The sequence below is a fragment of the Empidonax traillii genome, unplaced genomic scaffold (assembly GCF_003031625.1).
Source record: "Empidonax traillii isolate 1590-97213 ecotype Southwest subspecies unplaced genomic scaffold, ASM303162v1 scaffold14:size4059594, whole genome shotgun sequence".
Classification (NCBI taxonomy): domain Eukaryota; kingdom Metazoa; phylum Chordata; class Aves; order Passeriformes; family Tyrannidae; genus Empidonax; species Empidonax traillii.
Window position 1 is genome coordinate 1,737,904 of NW_020955207.1, and position 12,013 is coordinate 1,749,916.

General features: G+C 47.9%; 2 protein-coding genes across 2 annotated transcripts in view; one reads left to right on the forward strand and one right to left on the reverse strand.

The window, feature by feature from the left end:
• EPDR1 (ependymin related 1) overlaps positions 1-5,271 on the reverse strand; it is a 34,207-nt gene extending 28,936 nt beyond the window's left edge. Inside the window, exon 1 of the mRNA XM_027891899.1 lies at positions 5,048-5,271. Within this exon, the coding sequence (XP_027747700.1) occupies positions 5,048-5,256 (209 nt within the window). The 5' untranslated portion in view covers positions 5,257-5,271. The remainder of the gene's footprint in view (positions 1-5,047) is intronic.
• Positions 5,272-7,052: 1,781 nt separating this feature from the next.
• SFRP4 (secreted frizzled related protein 4) overlaps positions 7,053-12,013 on the forward strand; it is a 9,912-nt gene continuing 4,951 nt past the window's right edge. Inside the window, exons 1-4 of the mRNA XM_027891912.1 lie at positions 7,053-7,512; positions 7,658-7,738; positions 7,830-7,895; positions 10,482-10,680. Coding sequence (XP_027747713.1) covers positions 7,071-7,512; positions 7,658-7,738; positions 7,830-7,895; positions 10,482-10,680 — 788 coding nt within the window. The 5' untranslated portion in view covers positions 7,053-7,070. The remainder of the gene's footprint in view (positions 7,513-7,657; positions 7,739-7,829; positions 7,896-10,481; positions 10,681-12,013) is intronic.

Here is a 12,013-nt window from a genome sequence, read left to right on the forward strand (position 1 = left end):
TCCCCTGATGATAGAGTTCAATTGCTTGTTAGTGCTGCAGTTGGATATCTGAAGACTTTCAACTGCCTCTCCTGAGCAGTGTTTTAATCTCTTCCCAACCAGCTCACCTGTAACAACAAAAGCAATTAGTTTCAGTGCCTCCCTGAACTGCATAGCCTCTCTGACTTCCAACAGGATCAAGATCTTGGAAAGGGAAGTGATTGGTGCTGCCTGTAGGCAGAAACAGACAGAATGAACACTTGAAGTAAGACAAGACGCTCTTCCATGCAGCCCTCAGGGACCACAGTTCCCTCCCTGTACAGTGCTCTTCTCCAAGGAACCAGCTGCCTTTGTAAGGAGCACCACTCAGTAAACTGACTTAAATTGGCTTATGATGCAAATGCAGAAGTTGAGGTTTGTACAGCCAACTCTCCATACCCCAAAATCCCACAACTCCCACTAGAACAACTGCTGCTTGCTTCAGGCTATTGCCTAGCATCTGACTGCCAGCCTGCATCCACCACAGCAGCTTTCCAATGCCACCTTTCCAAATTCACAGTCTTTAACAGCAGTAGATCCATGAAAGAACTTGACATCTATAGAAGGAAAGTAAATGCATGAGGTATGAGTACCTTCCCTTAGTTCTTGTTCTCCTAAGATATACATAGCAGCTTCTGAAGAATTTTAGAGCCCAAGAACTCATGTTAGATTTAAAGAAATTGCGGAAAATTCACTTCTATATTTCACAGCAAATTAGGGTCTTGGAATTCTGCACACTCTACATAATCTTAAAAAATAGGGCTTGAGTTCCTGAGCAACTTGGCCATTTCTGAAAATCTTACCCATGACCGTTGTTAATTCCCCTAAACATTAAACTGCAGAAACCACTCCCAAAACCAAGTCTGGGAAACAAATCTGCAGTCGCTCTGGGTAGCTCAATACTTCGCCTATTGAGTCACCACAATGACCACAGAACAGATGGATTATATGGTTTTAATAGGTCAGACACCACTGTTTTTTCCTTTACAATCACACATCCTAAAACAACTAAGAAGTAGTTGAGATAAGTCAGACACACGTGCCCACACTCTGCTTATTTTGAAAAGTCGTCACCTCTTCTCCAGATGAATGTTGTTATATTTGCACCTGACCTTGTGCTGCTACTCTTCAGTCAAGGACAGGGATTGACACATGCAAGCTGACGGACAAGATGTATTTCTCTAAACACAGCTTTGTCACTCCTCTATCATAGTAGCAGTTACATTTTTTAGAACAATAACAGTCTCAAATACACAAGCATCCTAATGTGCTGAGCACTCTGCAATGGGCAATGGAGGTCTCATAGAAAAAAAAAAAAAAAGGCATTTTCTTCTTTTCTTCCTCCTACTGACTTCCCGAGCACACGGAAATTTTTTTCTTCCCACTATCACATTTCTTGTAGGACAATCTGTTATTGGGCCTCCCCTGAAAATCATTCTGCAGAAACTAGGATGGAAGATAAGTGTGAAACTCTCTGAATACAGCATGGGATAAGTAACACTCCAGCCCTCAAACACCACCTGCATTATTTCTGCTCTGCTCCTCACTTCATGTTTTTCTTTTTTCATAAGTGAGCATTAACACCTGTTGAGTGGCTTCAGCAGTGCCAGACAGCACACTTCTTGCTCTGTTTCTCCAAGAAAATAAAGGTGACGGAAGACATGAAGTTCTGGCCACAATGCAGTCAGAAGGATTTTTTTGTTTAGACTTTTTTGTGCCAGGATTTTTTGCCAGTTTGCAGTTATTTTGTTTTCAAATCCAAACCATTAGAAGCTACCTTAAAAAGAAACACTTCTGCCCCAACAGTAAATCATGCTCATGACTGTTACCTGTTTTCTGAAGTGTCCTGAGTTGGTGGCCAACAGAGGATTGAACAAGAGTGAAGAAGGTTTAATATCCAGAGAGCACAAAAAGAAGTAACTCCATATAATAGGCAATAAAGGATTAAAAAACACATCCTGTGTTTAACAGATAACATGAATGCAGCTTTGTCTCGAGCTCTGGGGAATTGTTTCAAGTGCTCTCCTTTCCCCTTATACAATAATCCTACTGGCATGACCTCTTCCAAATAGGAAATAGTGCAATCGACTCAATGCAAACTGGTTTGTTTTCTTTTCCCCTCTCCTGCTATCAGCTGAACACTACACAAAACCACATGACTGTCCCTGCCCTCCTTGTCTATTCCCAAAAATTTGATCCTAAAGGGGAAAAAAACAGCAGGGTATGGCACACTGGAGAAAACAGAGAAGCAGAGTGTAGCTATGGCTGGGCCTGTAAAAGAAGTGAAAAAGAAAGTTTAGTAATTAATCCAACTGGAACAGGTTCTCCTCTAAAAAACTCAGCCTAGGATCACTACTGGAAGTTTGTACACTCTAAGCCAGAGTGTGGGCAGGCAGTTGTATGATCCAGAGAAACGCTCACTCAACAAGCTGGCTGAAACCACCAACAAAGGCCTCTTTAATGAGCTGGCTCTGCTTTGTTGTCTGGCAAGTGAAGCGTGTGCTCAGGTGTCAGGTGGTACACTGCAGTTGGACAATGGGGAGCCAATGTTGTCACTGCATCTCGGGTGCTCTTCAATGACTGACGAGCGAAGAAGTGACCTTAACGAAGCAGCAACTGGATGTTTACCTTATGACTACTTTTCTGAGGTTGATGTAGGTATGCTTTACTGGGTCGATGTATGTATGAAAACACCACTTGGTAAATGACATGAATTTGAAACATTTATCTACAATAAAACCTGAAAGTTTCATATTTTCCTGCAGTTATGGGCCTACAAGCCATTCCACCCAGGCAAATCTTTGCGTCCCTGATTAACCTCAGTCAATAACTCAAACAGGGCTGTGCCTGATTAATGTTCACATTCACAATCTTCAGAAAATGCTTTGTAGAAAAACGTGGTTGCTGGCCAACCCTGATTGCTGCACATAAGTTGCATTTGATAGGAGCAAAATGTGATAATTTATACCAAGATTTCCTTAGAGACCAGAAAAACTTTTCTTGTTGATTTTGTATAATTATCCCTTTCTTTCTGTCAACGTCAAAGCAGAGTGGGGGACAAGTTATTACTGAAGACAGGATACATCCCCTTGCCTCTAACTTTTGAAGGTTTCAGATTATGACTCACTGTGTCCACAGGGAAACGAAGATGTGATCACAACTCCAGACCCAATTCAACACACACTGAAATCAATGGCAGACTTTCCGCTGGCTTCAACAGAAGCCCTGGAAGAGTCGTGCCCCGAGCAGATGCTAGCTGCACACATAACAAAACCCCTCTCCTGTTTTGGATGGCAGAAAGCAGTCAGCATCCCAGTGAGGATCCCTCAGGTCAGAAATTGTCTACAACAAAAAATTAATATAGGAAAAAAAACAAACAGAGAAATGCTTCAAGTGCATCCTACTGGACTCTGCCTCCTTCTAGTCCTGTTAGCCCAGAAAAAAACTGAATCCAGAGTAAATATTTATCAAAAATGGAAAAAAGATAAGATCTTGGCAAGAATCAAAATCTGGCCCAGAGTAGAAAATGCAGAATAATTATTCAATCTTAAAATAAAGTTTCCAAATAAAAGCTTGAAGAAATTAATTCAGTACAACTTAGAATTAACAAACAAACTTGCATTGGACTTTGTAGCACAGTTTTATGCTTGTCAAACAGGAAGGTCAACCTAGGACTTTTAGAAGAAGGGAAGCATGAGCACCCCTTGGCCAGTGTCAGACTCTATGCTGTATTTCAGCAAAACACCAGCAAACAGCTGTGTGTTGTTTTTAACTTTCCTCATACGGTTCCTATATGAAAACAGTGATGAAAAAAAACTTACAATGAGGGAAAGCTAAGCCTGAAAATGAAACACATAAAACAGTTTTAAGAGTGTCAGGGGATTTGTAAAGGATCACAGAGAGTATTTGAAGAGATTGAAACAATTACTACGTGATGTTGTAAGAAATTGATTGTCAAGAAAAAAAGGCAGCAACAAAAAGGATTATCGATCTTTCAAGAGCAGAGACCATTTAGTTTGGATGATACAGCATCTGTAGGCCCGTCTTTACCTTGTCTTACACATCCCCTGGACTAATGCACTATTATTTGAACAATTTGTAGGTGGGAGAGGTGGAGGCACAGGCAGATTGGCTACTCTCACACTGGCAGGTATGTCTTGACACGTTGTCCGAAAGTCATTGATCCTTGGTAGCCAGAAAAAACTCAGGAAGGCCTCTCTGGTCTGATTATTTCTTCTACCCAACCTGAGCTTGGCAGGTTGAGGAGAAGAAAAAGAGGCTCTTCTTCAGTCAGCTTTTCTCTACGCTTGTTTTTCAGCAAAACAAGAAACGCACAATGACACAGGGATTTGGGGGGATTATTTATGGTCTTAACAGATACATGAAGAACGGTGAGGTCCTGCAGGGCTATATGGTGTGAATGAATAAACTGTATCACAGATAACACATGTATCCTGACACCTTGACACTCAAGGACGCAGAGTGCCCAGAGAACTTGTAAAACGTTAGCAAGTTACTGAGCTAGAACCTCCCACCTCCCCCCATGACATTATTCACTTTTGAGTATAATATCTTCATTTTACTTCCCCATATGCGTTATACTTCACATTTTGGGCTCTATTTTTGGTTCTGCTTCCCATTCCACTTAAAAGACAAAACAGCTGGGAGGGGGGAATACCTCTGAAGGTGAAAAGCTGACACTTGATCATAAATCTCTTGATGCACATAGGTACGGAGGACGGACCTAAGGCACGCTGGTGACAGGTTTTCTACCGCCGGTTGTTCCCAATACGCAGGTGCCTCCCCTCTGGCGTCCCCCGCGCTCCCCCGTCTCAGGCAGGGGATGTGCCGCCCGCAACGCTGGGGGCCGAGGGAGACGACCCCCCATCCGGCTTCGCATCACCCCATACCTCCCCGGAGGCGCCTCCGCGCTCTGTGCCGACCATCCCAGCTCCGCCCCGCCCCGCCCGGCCCGGCCCGGCCCCGCCCCGCCCCGCCGCAGGGTTCGGCCGCCGCCGCCGCCACCTACTTCTTGCAGGGGATGAGCGCCTTCCTCTCCTCCAGGATGCGGAGGCGCTGGTTGGGGCCATCGTAGGAGACGGCGGCCCGCGTGTTGCGGCCCGAGCCGTGCTCGTAGAACACGGTGCGCCCTTCCCACTGTCGCGGCGCCTGGCACGGCTCGGCCCGCTCCGCCGCCGCTGCCGCGCCACCCCGCACCAGGAGGACGCCCAGCAGCATCAGCAGCAGCAGCCGCAGCGGTAGCGGTGGCCTCGGCCCCGGCCGTAGCTGCTGCCCGCCCGCCGGCCGCGCCATGCTCGGCGCTCCGCTCTGCACCGCACCCCACCGCCCCGCACGGCGCGCAAGCGGGCGGGCCGGCTGGCTGTGCCGGGGGGGCGGGGGCGGCCCGCCTCCAAACCCGCATCACGTCGGCGGGGATGGGCGGCTGCTGCGCCAGCTGCCGTGTACAAGCGGAGCAGGAGGCGGCGGCGCGACAGGAGACGGGCTGCGAGGACCTTCGCCCTCCCACGCCTCCCTCCCCGCACCCGGGAGGGTCTGCGCACCCTGTCTGTGCCCACTGGGGGGTGCCCAGAGGGGCAGCTGCGAGGCCCAAGAACCGGCCATTCTGTGCAGGCTTGGAGAGGGAGGGAATACACGAAGAAAAGGGACCTGCTGAGTCAAACTGTTTTAATGTTGTCTTCGAGGGGGGAATTTAAGTGGCTCCCCATGGGCAGGCAGTGTCACAAAACACATGCACTCCTTCACCTCCCGCTGCCCTCTTAGGTTTATCCGCTGTTGTTTCCTGCCCGCTCTGGATGCACTTTCCTCGCCCACAAAGCGAGGGGTAAGCCTGTGCTCCACAGGTGCTCCGTCTCTGCAGCTCTGTTGCGTCTGCAAGGGGGAACATCGGTGGCACCCCGGTACCTGGCCGGGGCAGGCCCGGGAGCTGCTACCTCTGAGCCGTGCTAGGTCACTCACAGGCCACTGTGATAATCTGGCATGGAGTTAATCTTATGCCGGGTCGGCGGGTCCCTCAAAGACAGTAGCAGCATTTCCCCACAAGTGAAGAAAGGGCCCGTAGGTCTTTCCGTGCACGGGGTGGGGTGGGAAGTAGCCCCATGCCCCCGCGTGGGCACCCCACTACCCTGCATCGGGGCGCATGGTCGTGGAGCACCAAAGAAAAAATAAAAATAAAAACCACTTTGGAGGAACAGATGCGATCGGTGCGGGACAGAGGCGGGGGAGCGGAACGCGGGGCTGACTGCCCGCAGAGCAACCCCACACCAGGCCCGCGCTGCCCCGGCCCCACCGCCCGCGCTCGGCTCGGCTCGGCTCGACCGCCGCCTCTTCCCCAGTCCCGAGCAAACCGGGCAAGGGGCCACTATCCCGTCTGTCCGCCCGTCCGTTTCACGCCTTTCCCCGTCCGTGCCGAGCTCACAGTGGGAACTCTACAACTTCCTGGAGGCGCCGGGAACAGCCACCGAGCTCCCTCAAGCCTGCAAAAAGTTTCTTCTGCCTTGAGAAAAACTCGGCGTAAAGTTCAGTCCCGCGGGAAGGAACTGCGGTCCCTACCGTCGCCTTCCCCCTCCCCGCGCCGGAGCGCAGAACCCCGCGGAAGAACGGTGTGGTTTGGATTTTCCTTCCCCTCCGCCCCTCCTTCCACCTGAAGGAATTTATGACACAGATGAAAACTGAGACGGAGCTGGAGCCGCGGCCGAGAGACGCAGTGATGTCGCCGGAGGATTAAACGGGGTGGAGGTGATGTCACCGTGCCTGCACAGCAAAACGCACACGCACACCCCCCCCCCCCCGGAGGAGCGGGGCTGCCAAGGGAGCGCGATCTGCCCCACGTCACTCGTGCTACCGGTATAAATGCGGTCCCGCGATGTCCATGGCTGTCGGCGCGGCGGCTCCCGCGGCTTTACTGCAGCCGGGCACCGGGAGGCAGCGCCGCTACGCGCCCTTCGGCCGCCGGGACCCGCGAGGCGGCGGCGGGTGGCGGCGGAGGAGAGGGATAAGAAAGAGGGACAAGAAAGGGGAGGAAGAGGAGAAGGATGCTGCGCGCCTTGGTGGCGGTGTCCCTGTGGCTGCGGGTGAGCCCGCGGGCGCAGGGCGCGCCGTGCGAGGCGGTGCGCATCCCCATGTGCCGCTCCATGCCCTGGAACATCACCCGCATGCCCAACCACCTCCACCACAGCACCCAGGAAAACGCAGTCCTCGCCATCGAACAGTACGACGAACTGGTGGCCACAGGCTGCAGCCCGGTCCTGCCCTTCTTCCTCTGCGCCATGTACGCCCCAATCTGCACCCTGGAGTTCCTCTACGACCCCATCAAGCCGTGCCGCTCCGTCTGCCAGCGCGCCCGTGACGGCTGCGAGCCCATCATGCGCCGCTACAACCACAGCTGGCCCGAGAGCCTCGCCTGCGACGACCTCCCTGTCTACGACCGCGGTGTCTGCATCTCCCCAGAGGCCATCGTCACCGACCTGCCAGAGGGTGAGCACCCCGGGAGCAGCGGGAGGACAGACTCCCTCTACCCCCGCAGTGTGTGTTTGGGGGGGGGGGTGCTGCGGGACCCCCACGCCTCAGTCCCGGAGCCTCTCCCGACAGTTTTCATTCCCTGACACGCCTCTGTTTGCAGATGTGAAGTGGATGGACTTCACGCAGGGCATGATGCTGCCGGACAGACCCCTGGAGCCCGACTGCAGGAGCCGCGGCCAGGGTGAGCCTTGGGCGATCCCCCCACCTCCCCCTCCCCGGAGACAGGCTCACTCTGACACCCCTCAACCGTTTTCCCTTCTCTTCCTTTGAAGAGCGGTGCAGGTGCAAAAAGACAAAGCCTACGCTGTCAAACTACCTGGCCAAGAACTACAGCTACAGTAAGTGCATGGGGGGAAATGCTTCACTTTGCCTCTCCCACACCCTCTTTGTGTCCCCTGCAAGCCAGGTAGCTCCATGTGGGTGCTGCACCCCCACCATGCCCCATCCAGCAAGTGTGTCACAAGTAGACCACTCCACCTCAGCGTTTTCAAGAGGTTTTTTGGCCGGGGACAGCTAGCTGTCCTCTTCCAAAACCCAGCTCTAAGCACACACCACATGCAGGCATTAGTAGTAATTGTGCAGGTGATGGTGTGTTTCGGATAAAAGCAGTGAAGTGTTGGTAATGTGCACTGACATCAACAGGTTGCTCTGCAGAAAGAGGGCTTGCTACTGTGAAGGTCAGTCTAGTAAGTGCAGTTGAGTCTAATGTGAGCACTCACTGTCTGGGGAAAAACAAAAACAGCTCCTGTTTTCATCCAGCAGGAAGAATAAACAGATATTTGCCACCTAAATAAAACATGTAAATATGAACAAAACCATAGCAAAGTAAAAAGTTTTCAAAAATTTGTATATGCTTTTTCTTACACCCTGTCAGGTGCAGAGTTGTTAGAGATTAAGTGAATTCAATGGCAATTTGCACCATCCAACCAAGGAGTTGACTGATAGTTTTATTATATGTTGCATGACATACTGGCCATGCAAATAAATATTCACACCCTTTTCCCCCCTGACTCCCCCCTGCCCCCCTGTTTTGGTTTTCTGATAGTGTGATCAGGAAGAACACTAATTAAGATTAGGTAAATGTCAGATTAATCGCCTGTAATGTCAACGGAAACCCCCTCTTAACTGTAATTTTAGTACAAAGTATCATAGTTTGCACTTAATGAGCTTTTCCTCAGGTGGCAGTTTTTTCTTTGAGGCATTTATTCAGCTCTTCTGCAGTAGCGTTATTATGACCATTCAATTCCTATTTGTTTGATATCAAGTGAAAGTAAATTTGTAGTTATTTGCTTTGTTAGCATGGAAAAAAAATCCAAACCTCAGTTTGGTGGGAATAATCAAACTAAATACCTAACTTAGGTAGTTGTAGAGTTTTTTGGTTTTTTTTGTTATAGCATTTTGGTGCATTTATATGACATATTCTTTTCCTTGATCTGTCTCAGTACACACAGAAATGTTTAGGTGGGACAATGAACTTCCACAGTTGCCTGAAATATATGAAAAAGCAGTGATATAAAACGACTGTTCCAAAATGAAAGACATTCTGATTTCAGTGACTTCAGTGGGGCTGTTCCTTGAGTAAAGCCTATGGATTGGGATCCAATATTTAATTCCATTGAATATGTGCAATCAAGATTTTGTTTTCGAGAGATAAATTTTTATTCAGCCTCCTCTGAAATAAATAGACCTGTTTATATGGAAAATGAATTGAGATAACATTGAATAAGTTGAATTTTTTTTTTCTGAAATCCTTAAAAATAATACATACTGCCAAATTGTATTTCTAGCTGGTCAGAACTTGGTTTCCTATCAAACTTCAAAAGGGATTGTGAATCTCCAAAACTGATATTTCTCCTACGTTTTGTGTGTGTTATTCATGTCGTGATAAAAGTAGCACAGGACCCCAGACTGCATTAAAAGTGCTGGCCTCCTGTTTTCTACATGTGAAGTTCATTACAAATTTTATGAAGTTCATTTGAAGGCTTTTGACCTAGTGGCTGGCAGGGGCAGCATTGATGCAGGCTGACAGCCCTGTGGTCCATACAATTCTCATGCTTCTTTTACTGATGAATTTTTGGATATTAGGAACCTTGTTTTTGACATTTCCTGGAGACAATGCCTTTCATGTAAAAATCACACTTCATTTCTCTAATCTGGTATTTCTCACAAGAGAGAAGGGATGAAATGCTGTAGTGGTAGGTACTGCCAGGGATCAGAGCAATCTACGCAGTTTCACCATCTTATATCCATCCAAACATTGTTTTCCTCAATGAAAGGTAAAAATAGAAATGATTCTGTACTCAGAGTCAGAAAAACCTGTTTCAGCATCTGGTTTATATGAGGATATCACTACTGATGGATAATCCAAAGGGAAAAGATGAAAAAAAAAAAGGTATAGATTGAATAAGTTGTGACAATCCCAAGCCTCTTAGTTTTTTCATAAAAAAGACTGGTTTCAAACCTTCCCTGCTTTCTTATTTTTAAGAAAAGGCTATCATTTCTGCAGGGAAATGATTTTGTTATTGAAAAGACTGAATTCATGATAACTGTCTGTGAGGTAAATTATTAATTTTTAGTTGGAAATAACCAGATGTGGTTATAGAACGGATCTGATGTATTCAAAGGGTTGTTCAAGTCTGAGTTGAAGGACCTGTTCATGTGTGTGATTCCAGGCAAGATTGCTTGGCCTGATCTGGCAAAGATTTAAGCACATGTTTAATTTCACAGTTGTCAGCAGTCCTACTGAAAATTGAATTGGGATCAGGCCTCTGTTATTCTAAGCCACTGCTCATGCCCACACACGAAGAAGTAGTTCTAGTTTCACAACAGGAACAACAGCTTTCAATTTAATATGTTTTATTTTGAGATGTGTTTAAATTTCTATGACTGTTTATTGTTCTCATGCTTCTGTTTTCTATTTTCAGTCATTCACGCTAAAGTAAAAAGTGTAGAAAGAGGCAACTGCAATGAGATAACAACTGTGGTTGAAGTCAAAGACATACTTAAGTCTTCAACACCAATTCCTCTGTCCCAAGTGCCTCTTCTTACAAATTCCTCCTGTCAATGTCCACCTCTTCAACCAAAGCAGGATGTTCTCATCATGTGCTATGAATGGCGGTCAAGGTGAGCCCGGGCAATGTGGGGCAGGAAAGTGTTATAGCTGGCTGTGATACATTGGAAGGTGGGTGAGCAAGGCTTCCTTCCTCAATATAAGCATGTTTTGCTGATAGTTTTTCTCAGGATAACTCATACATACATGTACACATTTCGATTACCTTTGCAATTGACTTTTTCTGCTTTGTGAGTTTCAGCTCTGTACCACAATGTGGTGCTTACAAAACTTGGCTCACACATGGAGCATAAAATCTGGTGGCATTAGGTACTGACAGCATTTTGCTTAATGCATCATGCAGGAGTTCAGGCATCTCTAGCTGTTTAGGAGTGTTTTTTCAGGACCACTTTCCACTGGTATGAGCTGTTTCATGTGCTACAAACCTAATGGTGGCTGTAGATGATGGTCTGTGTTGGAAGAACTACATAGAAGGCATAGTTCTGCTTCACCAACCCCAAGGGAGTGGGCAGGAGATTATATACATCTGCTGCCTGCAAAGCTGTGGGAGTCAGAGCCAGGCCTTCTCCACTGGCCTGTCCATACTTTGGACCAATGCCTTCAGAAACCACCCAGAGGGTGGTTGGGTGCTGGAACAGGCTCTCCAGGGCAGTGGTCACAGCATCAAGTCTAACAGAGTTCAAGAAGCATTTGGACGATACTCTCGGGCACGTGGTGTGACTCTTGAGGAGGGTCCTGTGCAGGGCCAGGAGCTGGACTTGATGATCCTCTTGGGTCCCTTCCAACTCAGCATATTCTGTGATTCTGTGATCCCAGAGCAGTACTGGGACCAGCCAAAGCTGTAGCCATTGGAGCTCCAACTCCCAGATGGCAGATGAAAAGTAAATACTCTCAGAGCAGCTTGCCAGTCCTGCTATATGATTAAAAGAAAAAAACAAAGCAAAACTAGCGTTACTAGACCTTTCATCTGGCAGTCAGCCTAGCCCCAGGCATGGAAGGAAATCCAGCGTGCTGGTCTGGAGGGGAAGGAGTGATGAATCACAGCTCCCTTTTCTCTCTGGTTCCGTGAGGCAGAAGGGGACGTCCCATCCCCATTAGCACCCCAAGTGTACCAGTAGCAGCAGATGTGAGCAGGACAGGTTGAGGTGTGGTAGGTACTGTGTAGGCCTGTGTGCTGTGGGTCGGAGGCAAGGCTGGCTGCAAAATGTGCAGGCTAGTTTCACATACAGTGATGTTACTGTTGATGGACCACAGACACATATTTTTAATGAGTTTTATGTTGATATTTCAAAAGCACTTTCCAGGTGTTTCTAAAAGTTGCCGTCTGATACCTTATTACTTTAACCTTTTTTTTTTTTTTTTTTTTTTTTTTTTTTTTTTTTTTTT